Here is a 20,218-nt window from a genome sequence, read left to right as displayed (position 1 = left end):
GTATACATATTTAGAAAGAATATTTGTGGCTTTTCAGAACTTGAACCCAACAAGTGCATTCACTGACTGCTTTATAATTGTGTATTAGAAACTTGGACTTCCGAGTGCGAGCTCAGTCTGAGTTTTCAGTCAGCGTAATGATTCATCTGATTTATCTTTTCAGTTGGTCTGTGATGCAGAAAGGGTAAGGTTACTCATCCAGTTAAAGCAATTGACAAAAAATCCGTATCGGTTTTCTGTGACTGTGCCACTTCTTTGAGGTCTTTTAAACAACCTAATAACCAAGGAAACCTTCATTCTGACGCGTACTTTGATAATCCGATGCTGATCTGTTGTTCTCTATGTTCAGTGTCACATACAGGAGCATCCATGTCATCTGCTTCATCAGACACTGGAATGAGTCCATCATCATCTTCTCCTCCACAAAACGTGCTTGCTGTAGAATGCAGGTGATACACATTTCTCTGCCTTGCCAGCAACTTGCTCCCATGGACATAAATCCTGAAATTCAACCACAGAAAGCACTCAACTGGTTTGACATTGCCAAGTATATTCTGTACACACTTCCACTGCTGGACTGTACCTGTTCTCCCCTCCTACCCTCTTCTTCTGTTTAATTTACTGTTCAGAGAAATTAAGCTCATTGGTAACTGAAGGTTTGTAGGCACAATGTGACATGCTTGTCATTGTGTTTGTTTTTGTTTTTCTTTTTTTTTTTTGTTAATGCAGAGAAAGGGCACTTATCAAATTTGAAAAGTTATGTCCAATGAAGCATTCAGGTGTTCTAGGGAGATCTTAGAAAAGCAAGTGCACCAAGCAGACATCAGAGTATTATCAAAAAGAATTGAGTAACTGCTGCACTTTCACCGAGCTGTACGTTCACTCTTGGTGAGTAGTTCCTCGTTGTGGAAGCACTTGCTATACAGAACTGCCAAAGTATATGTTCAGCAATGTGCCCAGTTTTAAAGGTGTAAATGGGACAAAATAAATTGTGAAAGGAAGTGTAGTTGACTGAAAACTACAGTTGTAATAAGTCTTCCACTTTTTATAGGATTTTTGAGCACACAATTATGCAAATATTTTAATGTTTATTAATGTTTACAGTGGAATTGTGAATAGGTTTTCAGTGGACTATCTTATCCCTTGACAAAAATATTTTGTCTTTTTTCTATGTAATTTCAGAGTTTTTATTTTGTTACAAAAAGACGAAAAATGAAATATATAACAACAATGAAGTTATTTAACAAGATTTCTAAAGCTGAAATTTTTGTGTAAAATAAGGTATCTTGCAACTTGTTAAATATATTTATTCAGACATTGGATGTTGTATTTTTATGTATTTTTTAAAATATTAATAAAATTGGAAAAAAAATTCTAGGTTAGTTCACTCTTTCGATAAAACATACTTACCAGTTATGGCTCTTAAGGAGGTTTTATCCAGTAGCCATGCCTGTATTTCAGATGGGTCTGTCTACATATCCTCCACCACATAGATCTGTAAGCGGGCATCTGGATTCAACTATGACTTTATTTGGAAACTTTGGCAGTCCTAGTACTTACATTGTTTTGAGGAACAAAATTTATTGGGTTGCCCTTAAGATACTTTGCCACAAGTTCTTATGTTTGCTATACTGCCGAATGAATTTATATCTCCCAAAGTTGAGATGCAACAATAAAGTAAAGCAACTGTGTATGCTTTGTCTGTGGATTGTCCCACAGACAGATACAGTTTGTAAATAACTATTCCAAAACCATGTATTTAAAACAGTTTGCATATACATTATGTATAAAAGTGATTTTTTTATCAATTTTTTTATTCATGTTTGTACATTGAAAGGGGTTCTTAACCCCTTTTTCTGTGTTTAATATGCTGTAGAGTAATAACATAGATGCTCTAGACTGTATATCAGGATATTCTGGTTCACACGGCAGAAAGTCAGAACGAAACACTAGTGATGGCGTAGCATTACTAAAATTGATGTTTCTTGAAATTTCATTTTACAACATTTGTCAACTTGTGATTCCAATTCCTTCCATTTTCGCAGAAAATTAAAGAAAAAGTACTCTTGTAAATGCACTTTTTCTGTCTTTTCTTAAGCAAAGCAGAACTATTTCAATGTAAGATAAATATGGAGCTCACTAGACAGCATTAATAAAGGCCATGTTTTAAACATAGGCTTTATATTCTATTTTTATTTAAGTGACTTGTTCTTGTAAATGTCTGGACTTACCTAAATAGGAAAATTAATCTCCATAAATTGTTGTAAAGACTTTTTTCAGAGCTAACTTTTACTGTTAATCTTACAATAGCTATGAATAAAAAGCAATACTCATTTAAAAGGAAATAACATGGTCACATTTTCTCAGATTACCTTCCCTGTTTAATATTTGCAGAAGTAAATGTCAAATTCAGTGAAATAATAGGATTAATTGTATCTTACGCAGATACCTAACCTCTGTCTACAAACCGTGTGAGATCTTAAACAGGCATATGCACACACTCAACACGCGCAGACGATGGGTGAGCTCTGAACCGTCTGTACGTCAGGACAGATGTTCACAGTGTGTACACCGACTGTTTCTCCCTGTCGCTTAGGCATGGTTAAAATAGTGCATGGAAGACTGAAGGTATGGTTCCATGAAACATGGAAACCCATTCTAACAGGTGGTCGCTCCTTGACAGAGAACTCGCTTCCTTACGTCCTCTTTCCGCCCACTTACCTCACACTAGTACTCGACAGACAGACAGACAGACACCCCCCCACACACCGCCAATAACAACTAATGTTACTATTCTGGCAGAAAACCAACCCTGCAAGAAAAGGTGGATGACTTTCTGCCAAGCCACTGGCAAAGCCTCTAGCATGTTACTGATTTCCTAGGTTTATCTTTCTGCCAAGAAGCGTATCAGTTAGCCAGATTATTCAGTAGATGTTTAAATTAGTTTCTTATGACATTTAAAAACACCATAGGGAAAAGAAGATTAATTATATAATATGCGACTGTCCTGTACTTAGAGGTAAAATCAACAGGAAACCCTAACAGGTCTTATTTGTAACTTTACTATAATCCCCTTATTTCTGCTTTGTTGACATAAAATAAATTCCACAGTGTCTTCCAATGAAAGTCTATGCTGTTCAGGACACAGTAATTACTATTATACTGAATTGGGACTTTTTTTTTTTTTAAATAAGAGATTAGGTATCACGTTTGCAAGAGCAATCAAAAATAAACCACACTCTTGGCAGGCTTCGCGCTGTTCTCCTGCTTTCTAATCTTTTACAGTTTTTCTCAAAATGATATATGTTATTTCAAACTTAGTTAGGAGGTTAAAAAGGTGACGGGATCAAGCACTGTTAGAACTGTTAAAAAGAACAGGGCTGTAAGAGAATTCAGACTCTCCCCCCACCTCCTGCACCTGATAAAAAGAACTGTCAGATTTATTATTTTTGTATTAACGTATATCTGAAAGTTATAAAAAACTTGAAACGTTTGCATGCAAGGACATAAGGTAAGAAAAGATTCATTCCCCTACTTGTTTTAGTTTTTATTTTCTTTCCCTCGAGTATACCAGCTACATGTATACTGATAAGTTTTTATTTTCTCTCTCATGTAAGTTTGGGAACACCCAGTTAAATCTCCACTTGTTCCTGGCTCCTCCATCGGACTGCTTGTGTTTGAGAAACCTTCTCTTGCTTAATTGGTTTGAACAGATCAGGCAGGAGAAGCAAAGATGTCGGAACAATAATAAGCCATTATTTCAACAGAGGTTAAACAGATTTACAGTAGTAATTAGCAGTGAAAGAGAAGCATAACAAGGGCAAATAAAAGTGCGTTACCTTCATGAAGCATAATGTATCTGACCTTCACAGGGAGCAGCAAAGACCTTTAATTTGAAGGTCAGCGGTAGAAGAGAAAAAGTGATTAAATCACTTCTTCACTCTTTGTGGTATTTTGCACAAGTTCCACTTGAATCTTATTTTTTTAAAGGTGCAGATTAAGGGATAATCAAGGCAGAAGTTTTTAAAATGGATACATATTCTTATTTTACGTGTAGGGAGCCACATAGTAGTGGCTACCAAAATTACCCACGATGGCTTTGATGGGGAGCTGGAAAGAGAATCTGAATCTTAGGATTGTTGACTCCCGTGTCTCAGTCAGACTATCCACTCCTGAGAGAGCCGCCTTCCTCCAGATAGGTTTGTCAAACAGATGGAATTTCACATTAAAAAAAGAATATTCTTATAAAATGTTCTTCTTTTCCCCATTAAAAATATTCTTGGATAGCTGAGGCAGCCAAATGGGTTTTCTGGGCAGCATTTCCTGGAATTCTTTTACAGCAGTAAGTCTAAGAAATGCTGTTGTTTTCTTTTTAAGAAAAGAGCATGTTTGGTTTGATCGCTTGAAACAAATCTGACAGATGAGCCGGAAGACAGATTTATAAGCTGAAAGGAAAGATGAATGCGTTAACAAAAGCATGTCGAGCTGTTTTCGCTGTGCCCTTGCGTTTTGCAGATACTGTGCAGTAAAATCTCGGTTATTTTTACTTCTCTGTACTTGGGATTTTATTATTTGCTACAATGTGCAGGATAAAGACTACCTCTGGAGATGTAAAGAACACAATAAAGCAGTGGAACCAATGGGGATGTTGCCAGAGACTGACTCACTGTAATTCCAGGGTTTAGGAAAAACATTTTATAATTAGCTCACACTATTTATCAAGCTACTGCCCTCAAATTTTGAGAAAATCTGTCATTCTACAATATTATCTTCCACTAAATAGGATGATTTTTTAAAGAGGTCTCTGGGAGAGTCTAAAATTATTCACCTTTATTAGTCACCACTAAGTAGCTGGTATTTATTGGGGTTTTTTTTTGTTTCGGAAATCTGTGAGTTCCCCAAATTCCACAGGCATTTATTAGTCTCATCCATTGCTTTGGAGGAATACGTAAATTCAATTTTTCGTGTTACAGTGTTATTGGTCTGAGTATGTGCTTGTTTTAATGCAGCTGAGCGGTGGATTTTGTGATTAGTCACAGCCCAATGACAAATACTCACTGCATTATCATTTAAAGAAAACTGAAAAGATAAGGCAATCTGAATTGTGCAAGCAGACTGTTTCTCACCCTTTCTAAGAATAGGACTCCTGGCTTCCTCTTTGCTCTGAATTATCTCAGCCCTATTTATGTTGCTATTCCTGCTTCTTCCCATTTTCAGAGAAATCCTGCTTTCTGTTGCAGAGCAGGGCTGTGCTGGGTGGTTCTGCTTCAGGTCTGCAACTACCTCCTATTTATATTAGTCAGCACCGTTACGCTGTTGCTTATCCTATACCAATAGTTTTCAAAGGTAAAAAAGTGTGCCTTCGGTTTATGACACTTGGCTTTAATTCACCAGCACATCTCACTTACTATGAAAAAAACATGGAAGCATTGCAACGCTTACTTTCTCTCTGTTTCATTCCTTGCCAGCCAAGAAAATCAGCACTAGCGCTCCCTTACAGCTGTGAAAGCCTGCAGGTTGTTTACGGTAGCAGGTTTGCTTAACTCTCCCTCCAGCCTTGGTGGCGAGGGACACGGTTCTGCGTTATCGGCGATTTCTTTCTCTTTCGCTGCTCTTCAGAGTAACCCGACGACGTTTCCACTCCAGCCCTGTCAGTGTCTTCAGCTATTTCTAAACTACTCCTCGTCTAATCCCTCATCTGGGTACAGCTTGACCTAATTTGCCACGATCCTGCCAGCTACGCCCGTTACGTAAGGAGGGGTAAGATGTGGAATTTGTATGAAATACTTTGTTATATTGCACAAGGGTGTTTTTTTTTTTTCTTTTTAATAAACCACTTGTTTACGTGTATGCACAGCTTAAAACGGTATCTCTTGATGCTCGTTCATTTCCTGCAATTACTTCCCTCAGGAATGGGTAAGGTTTAAAGCTACTTAAAAAGAAAAAAACAAAAAAAGAAGAAAAAAACCCAAACCCTTGATTCCTTCTGCTTACGCTCTGCTTCCCACCCCGCCAGTGACCACCGTGTGCCAGCCCAGCAGCTTCTCCATGGAGAGCTGCTTTTTATAGTCAAGTCCGCGTTAGGTCGGGTCTCTTAAAATTGATGTTTTCTACACTCTTCATTTTTTTTCCGTTTTCATTTCAGTTTATGGCCCTGTCATGGCAGTGGCTCCAGGTCTGCTGCCTTCCCACCGCCGGCCCCCACAGCCAAGCAGCACCTCTCCCGCCATGGCCGCACCCTGTCACCTTTGTCACCTGCCGCAGCACTTCGCTTCGCTCTTTGAGACATCCAACGTGTTCTGAAGGCAATAAAAACCTGTAAGAAACCTGTGGGTTTTCTTCTTTCCTCACACCCTCCCTCAGGTTGGCACCACGGGTCCCCACGTGTGAGGGGCGGGTTACCGAGGGGGCACCCGCTGCCCGCACGGCCCCAGCCCGTCCCTCGGCCTCTCCGCCACCGCGGCCCCTGCTCGGGCGGCATTTCAAGGGCCTGCGCCCACACCCCGAAACCGAGCAGGGGGAAGCTCAGAGGCGGTGACTGCCCTGAGGCAGGCGGGAGAAGCTGCCGCCATCGCGCTGGGCCCTCCCGTAGCTGGCGGGCTGCGACCTCCCGCTTCAGCGGCTGCCGCACTGCTCACTGAGGAGAAGGGGCCCTCCGCGGGGTGACCGATGGACGGGATCCCCACGAAGGGCTGGAAGAGCCGGTAAGCCCTGGGCGAGGAGGTGGCAGGACTGAAGTCCCACAGTCTCTTCTCAGGCCCTGCTGCCATCCCCAGGGGATCCATGTCCTCCGTGGGGCAGAGGCACTTTCTCCCAGAGATCTAAGCAGGCCCCGCAGAAAAAAGAGGGCAGGAGAGGCGGTCAACACCCCTTTCCTACCGAATGTGCCTTGCTGCAGAGGCTTGAAACCCTCACCTCTCAGCCATGACTCAAAACGGAGTTCTGGCGGGTCCCCGGGGCAGCAGCACGCACAGAAATTCAACGTGTGCTTGGGCAGAAAGAGGGGGAAGAGGGTCCCTAATTCCATATCCTAGTAAGGGCAGGATCTGTGAAATACAGAAATAGCCACCAACTGGATTTCTGCTTTGACTATTGGAAATTTAGATAAGCTCCCCTTTGCATTACATAAACAAATAGTGATATGTCAAGTATACTACCTTAAATATTTACACAGCAAGCCCAGCTCCCTCAGCAGTCCTCTCACTTTCCCTTAGATTAGAGTGAGTTATAGAATAAAAAATTTTAACCAGCCATGGTCTGTTCAAGCATTGTATAAGTAAGTGTAGACTTTTTTTTTTAAAAAAAGAGAGATTTAGGGTCTTTCATATGTCTTTCAGTTACATCTCTTTCTGTATGTGAGAAATCCTCAGAAAAGAGACTTGACCATCATTTTACAGTCCTGAACTACTAAAGCTGGAATGGTGAATGTTCCCTGTTGTGTTTACAGAAAGAACCTAACACCAAAATTCTAAGGAGCATGAAGGTAAAGTAAATCATAATTTTAAAAAATTCTAATATTTAGCAGAATTGTAACTTTATTTAGAGTTCTTTTAATGTTGTCTTCTTGAAACTCAAGGTGCAAGCATGATGCAAGTTTAGGTGTCGCAAGCTCCAATTGCTTTTACAGGTTTTAGAGTTTGAGCCAGACTAGTCCAAGAAATGTTGGAGCTGAGCTTAACGGACTTCCCCAGATTTGAACTAGATTCCTCAAATGTTGTGTGCTGACTTCCTAACCTAGCTAACAGAAAATGCTGGAGGGGGAAAAAAAAAAAAAAAAAAGAAAAAAAAGCTGTTGCTTAAACTCCAGTTCTGAGAGTTAGGTATTTAAGAGTACAGAAGAATGCTTAGGACTTTGTTCCTATCCTTGAGAGAATTCAAGGAACCTCGATTATAATCTTCCAGATGATTGATCCGATCACTGTGCCAGTACCACTGGAGTACAGGGCAGTCTGGAGCAAGGCTCTCATTTGACTTTTCCTGTTGAAATTGTTGTTTTCTGTGGGCTGACCAGTAATTGCATGCTTTTCTAGCCTTTTGGTTCAGACACTCATTTCAGCAGGAAGGATCCGTGTTCCTGTCTCTGCTGCAATGAACTTCACCTCCAAACGAGCATCTGCTCACTGGCCCCATCTCATCAAGCCAGCTTTTGGCAGGCTGCGCTGCTGTTGCCTTCTCTCCCCTCCCACCTCCACTCTGGCTCACTTTTTTCACAGCTTTCTCAGTACTCCTTCCTCACAGCAGCACTCAATTTTTCACCCTTTGCTCCTCCTTCCCTCAGAATTGATTCTGTTCCTGCACCTAACCTAATATGCCTCATCAAGGTGATTCACCTACTCTCCGCACACCTTATCTTAAATACCGTTGGCCTTTCAGTTAGGATCCAGAAAGTAAGCTGTATTCTCATCTCCTTCAGCTGTATCAGGAATAGTGTGGCCAGCAGGACCAGGGCAGTGATTGTCCCCCTGTACTGGGCACTGGTGAGGCCGCACCTCGAGTACTGTGTTCAGGTTTGGGCCCCTCACTACAAGAAGGACATCGAGGTGCTGGAGCGTGTCCAGAGAAGGGCAACGAAGTTGGTGAAGGGTCTGAAGCACAAGTCTTAGGAGGAGCGGCTGAAGGAGCTGGGGGTGTTCAGCCTGGAGAAGAGGAGGCTGAGGGGAGACCTTATCGCTCTCTACTGAAACTACCTGACCGGAGGTTGTAGCGAGGTGGGGGTCAGTCTCTCTCCCAAGTAACAAGTGATAGGGCGAGAGGAAACAGCCTCAAGTCGCACCAGGAGAAGTTTAGGTTGGATATTAGGAAAAACTTCTTCACCGAAAGGGCTGTCAGGCCCTGGCACAGGCTGTCCAGGGAAGTGGCTTAGTCCCCATCCGTGGAGGTATTTAAAAGCTGGGGAGATGTGGTGCTTAGGGACATGGTTTAGTGGTGGGCTTGGCAGTGCTGGGTTAACGGTTGGACTCGATGATCTTAAGGGTCTTTTGCAACCTTAACAATTCTATGATTAATTTTTCTTCTGATTTTGGCTGTGCATTTCATTATGCCATGCAAACTTGAAGCTGTGAACAGAGGAGGGATGGAGAACACCCCAGATTAAGCTATGTCATGGAGGTTAGAGTACTCTGCCTTTGTAGACATTCCCCGCCTTCACAGTGGACATCCATCCAGGCACTGTAGAAATACTGATTCTTGCACTTGCAGTTAAATATTTTTGAGAATTGGGTGCTGAGTGATCTTGCTCCAAGGAGGAAAGATCAGCGGCAACACTTTTGACAATACATGCTGCTAAAACATGTGAGAGGCACTGAAACACTTTGTGTCATGAATCATTCTCAACCCACAGGTCCTCGTAACAACATCTTACGGGGCGGTATTTTCTGAATAACATGATTTGAGCCAGCCATCAGGGCATGCTAACTCATCACGGAAGCAAAGGGAAGTCAGAGCTCAGCAAAGCACGTTAGCCTTTACAGGAAGTTTTCACTGTTGCTTTTTACACCACCTGGATGCTTCAGCTACATGGATGCACTTTATTTCCAAGCTAAAATATATTTGTATCGTCTTTCTTCAGTCAGTCACCTGGATTGGACAAAGCCAGTTATCCATAAGAGCAAGCCAGTGATTCCGTCCTTATCTGCACCTTTGTGCAACTTATTATCCACTCTAGTTAGCTTTGAAATAGTCACAATTAACAGGCACATCCATTAACAAACTACATTTGCTATAAGCATATTGTTCCTGTGGAAGTCCAAAGTTTTTGTCTGGCCAGCTTCATTTCAGGGTAGCAGCCATCAAACCACTGCTCTTACTTCCAGTGACACTTTTCATTGCACCTGTTTGTTTAGTGAGCACAGAGAGAGACAGGGGGATGTGACATCTAATTAGATTTTAAGAATGTGTTTTCTCTGGATAACAGTGGGTTAAGGCAGCTTTAAAGCTGGAGTAAAAGGAAACTGGGGAACCTGAAAGTGAGTAATTCATTAACTAAGTCCCTCTAACACTTGCTTAACCTTTTGTACAGTAAATCCATCTTAACAAATATTTAAATATCTTCCTACCCCCAAATCCCCAAACAGTGACACATGAGGGAAAAGAGTGTTCTGTTTTGTTTGGTGGGGTTTTTTTGTTTGTTTGTTTTTTTTTAACCTCCCTCCACAGAGCTTTGCCCAGAAGACATGAACATCCTCCAGTCCCATCACTTAAACCCTTCAGTCCCTTTCCTGAGCAACTGTTCTCTTTGCACACTAAGATAAAATGGAAAATGGGATCATTTCAATCATGCATTACTTTCAGATGTTCTAACAAAAAGACTGCTTTAAAGAAAGCATTAAATCTTTACTATGGTTATATTATTTCTAATTGGCCATAACATTTGTGGCCTAATTGTAACATACAATCTAGACATTATTAGCCTGTTATTCCTTTGAAAAAACAGGCCATTGGAGACTTGCTGCCTTATTTGGGCACTTTTTTAGCCTTTACTATTTTAGAGTTGGCTCTTAGCCATCTCCAAGGCAACAAGGCATGGGCTACGCAGGAAAGAGCTGTGATACTGCTAGTACAAAACACATGTAAATGAGACCGTAAGAACGTACTTGTTTCTTCCACCTTTGAAAGGCACATGAAGAGATTTCTGTGGAGACCTGGGGCAGCTTTACACAGCAGCAAGCAGAGCAGCATCCAGTGCAAGTGGCAGGTGTACTGTGCTGCAGTCAGGGCCTAGTAACCCACAGCCTGGATAGCTGAGAGTTTGAGTAGTAAAGAAAAAAAAAAAAAAAACAGGCAGGAAATCATTCTTTTCAAACTGCTGCTGGAAATAAAAAGGTAACAACAAAAAAAGCAGGTGGGCAGGTTTCCTGCCATTTCTGTTCCTTATTGTTGCCTTTCTACCCAACAACAGAACCTGGCAGCTGACGTGAAATAGCTTTGTTTCAGTCTTGATCGCTTGAAATCTCAAAATCGATATGGTAATCCTGATGTTCCGTTCCTGTTGTTCCTGTATTTTAGTAGTTAGAACTAAAGATGTACCTGTTTGCTATCATTCTACTGCACTAACAATCTGACTGCAGGATTTCAGCTATCAAGATCCTTTCAAAGGACGGGTGGTTTTTCTAAACCAAAACCACAACATCACAATAGCTATCTTCCACAAACTTCTCTCTGTACTCATCTGGCAGCAAAAAAAAAGACATCGTTGTGTGCATACCTTGTACTTTCTGTTGGCATTCACACAATTAAAGGAGAAAACTGCCAGCAAGCTCGGTGCTTGGAGTGCATCGTGCTTGCATCAGACAAGGAAGCTGGGTGTGGAGGATCCCTGGGGTTCCCCGAGGGAAATGAGGAGCACACAGAAGTTGCCTTGGGCACAGGTGTTGCTGCAGACACACTCCTGTCCCTTGTAAATGACCTGGTGAAGCATGAGGCAAACATAACCTGGGGATAACCTGGCAGAGCACACCTGCCTACCCAAGCTCATTAGTTACAGCAGTTCTCTGCCATTTATAACCACCCTTGGCTTGATGCTCTAATCATCACCATCCAGCACTCGAGGAGAGTCAGGATGATCATGAGGCTCTGTGAGGTGGCTCAACAGAAGTTCTTCTCAAATTCAGAGAAATAACACATTCACAAATCCCCAGCTGCTGAAACACAGTCACTAATTCTGTGACCTATCAGCAACTTCAAGCAGCAGTGAATGAACAGAACTCCGTAGTAGCTGAGGAGGAACGAGACCACAGCAAACAAAACACTGCTCTCAAGCAGTGTCCTAAAAAGGTATCTTTGGAAAGAACATACAAGTGTACAGTTCCCATTTATTTTACTCAAATTAAATAAAAAAGTGTGTATTTCCCATATTACACTTTTTTTCACCTGAACCAGTCCTAGCAGAAAGGAAGTATAACCCTCCCACCCCCCTTGAAATTTAAACATACCAGTCTGTGGCCCCTGGAAAAGTTTGTATCAATATTACTCCATTGTAAAGTGAAAAGGGCTTTAGAAACAGACTCCATTGCCAGTCCACCATGACTAACTTCTTGTTTAACCCTTCATGGTTTCCACTGTCTGAACAGCATCTAGAACTCTCTTCAGAGTTGCTGGACGTACATCCTGACAGTAGAAAATCCAACATGTGTTCTCGCTCAGTGAACACTGGTACTGCTTGTAAAGTCTGAACAGAGTGCTCTTGTCTAACGAGGCTGGCCAAGCAGTCCTGCTTTAGCTGCCAGAGCTTCGTTCTGCTGAATATGGTACTCCTGAAATCTCATGGAGATCCTTTGTGTCATTTTTAAATACTTCTGTAGGCAGTGGTCTGAGCAAGTCATCTAGAGGAAGAGGGAGACAGAAGGCTTCAAACAGTAATTAAAAACACTTCCCCAAACAGGACCCAACATATAATCATATACAGGGATAAATGATTAGGTGACTACATCTCATATTCTGTGTTAAGCCTCGAGATGAGGGCCTAATTGTGCACAGCCTCTCTGTGCAGTGGAAAATGTGAAGTCTAGTTTTTGAGGGACGTCTGAAATATCTTTTAATATTCATTCTCATATGAAAGTCTTCATGGAAAACATCTCACATCTAGGAGATATTAACATTTCATCCTTGGGCTCCTCTTGTGCAACTGAAGTCTATAAAGCATTTTATTTTGCAATAAATACTAAATCTATTAAATTAGTATCTTTTTAATTCTGTTTACAAACACATACTCTTTTTGACAGCCAGATATGGTCTACTGTGGGCTAGCTCCATTTAACCTTTTTTTTGACCTTGTTCTTATTAGCTCTATCAGTCTTCTTGTATCTGCTTGGCTAACCTTCACAAAAGCAACCAGAGTACCCTCTGAAACTCTTATCAGTCAGCTGGACAGGGAAATAAATACCAGGGCCTATTCCACCCATGGCATTATTTTTTAGATTTAGAGGTTTGTTCCCCCCGCTCACCCCCCTTTCTTTAAGTGTAGGGAAAGAGTTACGATATTATTTATGAGCAACAGTTTTACCAATTGGATATTCTGCATCATGATTCTAAACCTTACTATCACTGTAAAAGTTAACAAATTTAGATGGAAAGACGACCATTTTGCATGATTACTAGAAAAGCAGAAATTGCTTTGATTCTGCTGAGCATAAAGGGATGTGAAAAGCAGAAGGGCTGAAAATGAACAAGACAAAAAGCCCATACAGCTATGCACATCACCCACGCTTCTCTCTCCTTGACCTGGCATCAGCTACAGCAAAACCTGTTAAGCAGGAGTTAAGCCTGACCAGGAAACAAATTCTGGAACTACCCCAGGCCACTTCTCCCAGAGGGCATGGTATTTGCAATACGGTGCCGGGGGAAGTCTAGACTTGCAGCGCAGACTTGGTGTAGGGAAAGAGGTCAGAAGCTGTTTTTTCAAATGTAGAATCTCAAAGGAGGTGCACAGAGGTATTCATCTTAATTATTTAATAAGAAACTACAACTTTCAATGGGAACATAGGAATTTCCATACCAGATCAGACCAGTGGTCCATCTAGACCAGTGTCCTGTTTCCAGCAGGGGCAAGAGCCAGGATGCTCTGCAAGAAACCCCGTAATGGATAATTATGGACAAAACTTCCTGTAAGAAAGTTTCTTCCTAGCCTCCATCATTAACAGATGGCTCCTGTACTGCCGGACATGACCCCTTTGCAGATGACAGAAGCAAAAAAAAAAAAGCAGATCAGAATCTAGGAACATTTTTTCTATCTAAATAATCTTAAGTCCCCTCCAATGAGAATTCTTTGGTTTTGGATCCCAGGTCTTTAATGAAAGACTATACGAACAGTTATTCTTAAATTCTAATAACACTTTGGGTAGCAGAAGAAAAGTATAATCCTCTACTGGAAATCAAATACCATCCCAGAACGGTAAGGAAGATGTGCCGCTAACACTTCTGTCAGTTCTGTTAACTGACACTCCTTGTATTGTTCAAGCAATTCAAAATGAGTTGGTAAAAGACAGTAACAAGACCTTATCCAGAATAATTCTGACCTGCTGTAGTCAATAAAAATTCCACTAAAGCAGATGCAGAGAAGATCAGGGAAACAAGGAATCTGCCTTGGGAAGCTGAGAGCGCTTTGTTTAGCACAGCAAAACAAAAGCAGAAAGGAGACATGATTTTTGCCTGCACTGAGGAGCTAAACTCCAAGGAGGCAGAAAATGCTCAAAACCAACTGTTAGTGTAAAACTAAGTTTTTTTTTTTTCCCCCTGCCAGCAGAGCCAAGCAAAGGTTATTAGACTTTTAACCAACAAAATTGAGATTCTGAAACAGCCTCTTAACAGGAGAGGAGAGGCAAAAAACATGCAACTAATCTTATCGAGAGCTTAATCTTTTTTGCAGATGACTGTGATGGAGCTCCCTGCAATGCAGAGAAGTGGATTTAACAGCCAGAGCTTCGGAGGCCTATGTTTCTATGACTCACTACAATGCAGGGAATGTAGGTAAGTAAACAAGTATTTCAGTAGGATTCTACCTTCAAAGAACGAGATGCAGGCTGTAGGTGGGCAACTTCAGGTCCATAAAGACACCACCCATCAGAAGCTGAGGCACAAGAACCTCCGCCAGTAGCTCAGAGAATGAAATACACAGCATTGCAATAAGCAGCCAATACAGCGAGATCGGGAAGACTTCCTCTGTGTGTACACACTGAGAAGACGACAGTGACAAAACCTCAAGAGGTTCTAGCCCATAGTTTGTCTGTAGCTGATGATCTAACACATCAAAAGCACTCGGCTTTGTTTGCTTTTTGTAAACAGACTGTTAGGGTGCAAAGAAGTACTTTTCGTCACCTTTGGGCATAACCTGGAGAAGCAGAACTACAGACAAGCTATTTCCCTTCCACTAACTCACTTCCTTTCTCACTTGGAAGCTACATGCCAGACACCTAGACTCCACTAAAGACTGCTCACTAGCTTTTAAGCTAGTTGAAAGATCAAAACTTTAAGTGGCTTCTGAAATTTGAATGCTACACAGCAATTCTACCAAAGGGTCATTAAAAGCATAGGAAACATTTACCTACCTCTTCTGGTTTAACCTCTCTGCTAGTGAAATCCTTTATGCAATCCAGGAAGCAGTTTTCTGTAAGTTTATTGTATGTTCCAAGAAACTCCTTGAACTATAAATAAAAATTGAACAGACAATGAGTATTAAAAAAATTCTACATTAATTTCTTACACACAGCTGCATGGGCCATCTGGTGACGCTAACATTTAAAGGACAAATCACTAGAAAAAATTCCTATCAGTCAGAAGATTTCAGCACCAAATGCTGCTAGCACTCAAATCAGATACTATTCTGCGTCTGTCAGTGGTCAAATGTTTAAATTTTGGTTGCTACAGAACTAGTCTTAACTTGGATGATAACTTTAAGTTAACTTTTTGTCCTTCTCCATGCCCTACACCTTTTACTCTACGTGACAAAGTAATACAAGATCTTCAAAGCCATCACTCATGATTACGGTATCTTACCTGCTTGATCTGATCAGATTCCGATATTTGTCCAGCCATATTCTACCGCCTACGATTCACTCACCTATTCTGAAGATAAAAGTCACGTTTCACACAAAAAGCATACACATGAACTGCAACATATCACAACAGTACGGAATTTTATACATCCTTGGAGCGTGTTTAAATGCAACGTTGCTGGCAAACTTTCAAGCCATCCACTTGAAGGAAAGTTATTGATTTGAAATGTATTCAGTTAAAAGAACATCCAAGATAATTCCAGGTATGAAACCTTCCCAGATCCACCTGTTAACTGCTGTCCTTTAAACACTTTTTAAGCATTTCAAACAGTTAAAGTGACTTAAGAAAAGAAAAGTAAATTTATAAATGCTTTCAAATTCACAAACTAAAACTAGGGCAGGAGTGGGGGGATAAGCAAGCAATGACATTTTCTAGCCTTACAGTTTCAGCAACTTTAGATGTCATCTGTAAAAACAGTAAGGAAAAAAAGCAAGCATGAAATGGTAGCCACTCTGAATAGATGCAGCATAAGCCAGCTTGCATCAGAGAAGCAGACGCCTGGTTTCTATGTAGCTGCGTTCTCACCAAACACTTAAACTAGAGCAAACGTTCTGGTCATTGAATATAGTGAATTAAATGCAAGAAAACATAGAAGAATGAGAATGGTCTTAAAGGAAGTGAAACAAAGAAAAAGGGAAGAACAAACAGCCATGGATCCAAGAATTTAAGCAAGCATCCTCAAGGAAGACTCACATTCCTAATCCAACACAGTAAACAAGTTAAGGCTTGAAAGCATCCCTGCAGATTTCCTAGAAGAATAGTGAAAGCTAGCCTTCCTTCTCCCTTAATTTACACATTAGCTAAGACCTATCACAGATGATAATCCAAGCTAATATTACACATTGACGAGAACAAGATCCTTCGGTTTCATTCACATCAACTTGTGGAAGAAAAATTAGCACTGAAGTGTAATCACTTTGTTAAAAGGTTCATTTAGGCCATTAGCAAGGGCTACTTATAATTAATCTTGAATTATGCTTTGCCAAGTTTTGAGCAAGACATTCACGTTTTAGAAAGCATAAACTATTCCAGTCTCTCAGCAGGGGGAAGGGAAAGGGTAAGCAAGCCTTCTGAACAAGAACAAAAAGACATTACTAATTATTCCTATAACAGAAAGAAAACTAAGCAACTAAAAATAGCACTACAGGGCTCTCACAAGCATGCACTCTCCCTACACCCCCTCCCAGTAGCAGAGTAATTAGAACATCTGCCTCTTAACATTACACTTTATCACTACGCAGGAAGTCAATTCAGGGATGGGAGGTAAAAAGCACAGACGATTCTTGGATTTAAGACGCATACCCCCACGACCAAGAATTCCTCGTGGATAGACAGGTCACACAGGTTACTCTTAAGGAGAACCTACAGGATATGGTTGCTCAGAAGAAACACGGCATTACTCAGGTTAACGTAAACCTCAAACTTGTTTTAGGAGAGGTGGACATGACTGTCATCTGGGACAACAACTCATGAAAACGGAGACCAACTCCACTCTCTCATTTCTCAGCCTGTTAGAAGAAAAATCAGTGACAATTCTACAAAGTCAGTTTAAGTAGATTATTAAACAGGGAGTTAAAAACCACAGAGAACAGGAAAGACTTTTGTCCTCTCCCAAGCACATAAAGCTAAAAGCTTCAACTGTCAGTGCTGTTTTCTCACGCTCAGTATTGCTTTGTTATGCCTGTTTATAACAAACGTGATCTTTTGTTCTTCTGTGACTAGTTTGGCAAGCTTAAAATTACAGTTTTACTGAACTGCAGTCCCACAAAGCTTTTACACTTGCACTTGGGAAATAGCTCTGATTTAAATCAGCACAATGGCGCTATCTGATTTTAAGTGTCTGAAGCACTTGTCCCTCTACAGGTATTTTACACTTTCAACACAGCAGGCGGTGAAATTACATGGCTCTACTGCACCTCTTCGGGAGCTAAAAATTACAGGCAGTTGCCTTAACATCAAAAAATGCACTACCTGAATGTTCCCAGAAATATGCACATCTAATTTATTCTTAAAGTATGTTAAATGTATCATTTCAAGTTTTCTTGTTGTTTGTCCCCTTTCCCTCCAGCCTGTGAAACAAGCAAATAAAAAAATGTAATGGAAGGGCCCACTACAGATATCTCTGAATAAACCTCTGCAACAAGGGCCACGTGGTCTGGATGTGCTGGTTCACCAGGAAAGCAGCAACAGCTGGGAAGTCTCCCTTCTTGAAGGGCCCTGGAGCTCTTCCAAATATGTTCTGATGTTCTGAAGAGACATTCTTTCAAGATAGGCCTCTCGGAGCAAAATCAGCAGTTAAGGATAACTCGAGGTTCTGATTTTTCATCGTTATGCATAATGGGTTTTCCATCCTCTTTCCAAAGATCATAAAGGCTTTAGGTGACTCAACCCTATTCTCCATGCAAGATCCTTCCCAGCTCCCAGCCCTGTTTTAGAATCTGGAAAATGCTTCTAGTATTTCCTTCTGCTGCAGCTGCCACTCCCATTGCCATGGAAACATGAAATCACTACAGAGTGACAGCTTTTTTTAAAAAGCTAAAGCTCATTTATTAAATGAAAGCAGTGATTAGGTTAAGGTTTCCTAGCTAACCTGGGTCAATCATCTCTCCGTTTCCGTGGCAGGAGGAACAGAAGCCAGAACTATGGATGTCAGAACTCTTCTAGAACTTGTTCTGTGTTCCCATGCAGCTTCCCCAGCTGTATCCACAGACCTTCGGAAGCAGAGGGCTCATGAATGTAACTAATAACTGGAACAGAGCTTTTGATTGTTATTACTGTACTGCTGGGTGGCTTAAAAGCCCGCCTCCATTTAACAGCCTGGAGTTCTTACAGGTGAAACATGCACCATAAACTACAGCAAGGAAGTTTTTTTTCCACTGATGTAATCAACATTACTGTCTATTACCTGTTCTTGAGTCAACAGTATCCTTTCCCATGGAAACTAAACAAGCCCAGTGTTTTGGGGTTTTTTTCAACCTTTTTGCAAGGAGCTACTTTTTATTGGGGGAGGAGTCTGTGGAGAGACACTATAAATCCACCACACTCGTTATCCTGATTAACAATCTGAACTAGGTGTAGGTACAGCCTACTCTATATGTACAAGGCTGCAATTTTTTAATAAACCTTCACTTCCAACTGTACACACAGAACACCACGCAAGTGTTTCTGCATGTGCATAAAAGGGGCGAAGAAGAATAAAAATATCAAGTCAAAGAAATGTGTCAAGATAAAGCACTCACAGCTTGTAGAGAAAGTTTGGGGTTTTTATAGTTGGGAATTACTAGGCTAGAACTTGATTGACATCAGATTAAAAAAACCCCTCATTGATTTAAAGAGCTCTTTTACTGAATCTAATCAAACTACCTATGAAACCACCAGGCTGCTAAACTAATCACATAAAACTCAGGGCAAGGGGATCACATAAAATTCAGGGCAAGGGGCAATTTAACACCAAACTCCCGGTGCTGTGTGCCTGGGCAACCAACCCTCCATCCCACACCAGCCCAGCAAGGCAGCAGCGATGGCCCCACTGGGATGGCAGAGCCCAGCTCTCCCCGGTGCCCGGAGCAGGTCCAGCCGCTCTCCTTCAGACTGGTGCTCGAGATGTGGTTGCACAAAGCTTTTCTTCTTGCTCTGCACGCTGCACAGCCTTCACAGGCACATGGGGAGATAAGGAAGGGACTGGTCAGAAGGTGGCTGAACTATACAATGTACCTAGTGCACAGGTTATTGGAATTCATGATCTCATGGCTGTGGGCTAGACCCTGCTCTGAAGAGAAAAGGTCAACAGTAAAAAAAATGGTTAAAAAAAAAATGGGTCAGTGGTGTCCTAATGCCAAAGGCAGGCTGACATAGTAAGTCTGAAACCAGATGCCCCGAGAGCCTCTCTGAACAGACCAAAGACAGGCAAGGGGTTCTGTCCTGGGAGAAAACACATGTTTTTCCATAATCGGTCTCCTATTTATTTAAGTTAGCTTAGGCCTGCCTGATACTTGTGACCCAGTAAGGTCAAAGCCTAAGCTGGAGATAAAACAATTTCACCTTGACTTTATTTTTTTCTTTAACTGCATCCTTCAGTTCTTGCCTTCAAGGGCACCTTGAGCTTCCCTGCCTGGGCAGACACCCGCCGAGCCACCGGGGCGCGCCCCCCGCCGCCCCAGCCGAGGGCAAGGCGCCCCGGCGCCAGGAAAAAATGCCCGAGAAGGGACGGGTTTTCCTTCACCCGTGAGCGCTCCTCCGCCCCCCCCGCCCTGCCTCCCCGTCGGGCACAGCACAGCACCGCGCCTCTCCCGCTAACGGCCGCACCCGGCGGGCCGGCCCCGGCCTGCAGCCCGCTCCCGCCACCGGGCCTGCCGTGAGGCATGGCCACGGGGACCCGCTCCCGCCCGCAGCAGGACCGGTCCCTCAGGAGCGGGGCCGCCGCCCGCGCACTCACCCGCACCGCCAGGAGCCCGGAGCGCCGCGGGAAGCGAGGGAGGCCTGGCCGCAGCAGGGCCGCCGGCCCCGCCGATTCGCCACGCGGTGAATCAGCCAGCGCGGACTCACCGGCGGCTTTATGCTCCCCGCCCGCAGCGCAGCGCTCTTATCTGCCCCCCTCGCTGCCCGCCCCACCGGCCGCGGGCAGGTTTCCCTCCGGACGCTATTGAGGAGCGGACCACGCGCAGGCGCG

The 20,218-nt window shown here is 42.4% G+C and overlaps 2 protein-coding genes and 1 long non-coding RNA gene across 16 annotated transcripts in view; 2 read left to right on the top strand and 1 right to left on the bottom strand.

Moving 5' to 3' along the window:
- ARID4A (AT-rich interaction domain 4A) overlaps positions 1 to 2,077 on the top strand; it is a 51,385-nt gene extending 49,308 nt beyond the window's left edge. For 4 of the 8 annotated variants that reach the window (XM_087748016.1, XM_087748012.1, XM_087748017.1 and 1 more), the window contains one exon: positions 350 to 819. In XM_087748016.1, the coding sequence (XP_087604142.1) occupies positions 350 to 453 (104 nt within the window). In that variant the 3' untranslated portion in view covers positions 454 to 819. Of the gene's footprint in view, positions 1 to 349 lie in introns of all 8 variants that reach the window. The other 4 variants (XM_087748013.1, XM_087748015.1, XM_087748011.1 and 1 more) reach the window with 2 other exon arrangements.
- On the bottom strand, positions 372 to 20,141 carry TIMM9 (translocase of inner mitochondrial membrane 9). 7 transcript variants are annotated; one of them, XM_087748024.1, is made up of 9 exons: positions 19,985 to 20,122; positions 19,035 to 19,198; positions 18,140 to 18,260; positions 16,852 to 17,057; positions 15,490 to 15,558; positions 15,042 to 15,137; positions 11,931 to 12,320; positions 11,204 to 11,404; positions 10,593 to 10,739 (listed from the first exon to the last, which is right to left on the bottom strand). In XM_087748024.1, the coding sequence occupies exons 5-7, from the start codon at positions 15,526 to 15,528 to the stop codon at positions 12,186 to 12,188; spliced, it is 270 nt and encodes an 89-aa protein (XP_087604150.1). In that variant the 5' UTR covers positions 15,529 to 15,558; positions 16,852 to 17,057; positions 18,140 to 18,260; positions 19,035 to 19,198; positions 19,985 to 20,122; the 3' UTR covers positions 10,593 to 10,739; positions 11,204 to 11,404; positions 11,931 to 12,185. The 7 variants fall into 7 exon arrangements, with proteins under 7 accessions (XP_087604155.1, XP_087604150.1, XP_087604151.1 ...); XM_087748025.1 differs by having other exon boundaries at positions 16,916 to 17,057; XM_087748026.1 differs by lacking the exon at positions 16,852 to 17,057.
- Positions 3,840 to 17,688, top strand: LOC148056922 (uncharacterized). Its single transcript, XR_015702400.1, has 5 exons — positions 3,840 to 5,760; positions 6,146 to 6,318; positions 7,338 to 7,483; positions 14,363 to 14,463; positions 17,413 to 17,688. It is a non-coding gene; the product is annotated as an uncharacterized LOC148056922 (long non-coding RNA).
- Positions 20,142 to 20,218: the final 77 nt, after the last annotated feature.

This window comes from Nipponia nippon, unplaced genomic scaffold (genome assembly GCF_047370975.1).
Source record: "Nipponia nippon isolate SJK-2023a ecotype South Korea unplaced genomic scaffold, ASM4737097v1 scaffold_11, whole genome shotgun sequence".
In the NCBI taxonomy this organism is placed as follows: domain Eukaryota; kingdom Metazoa; phylum Chordata; class Aves; order Pelecaniformes; family Threskiornithidae; genus Nipponia; species Nipponia nippon.
Note: the sequence above shows the minus strand (reverse complement) of the source record. Positions and strands in the feature narration are given on the sequence as shown.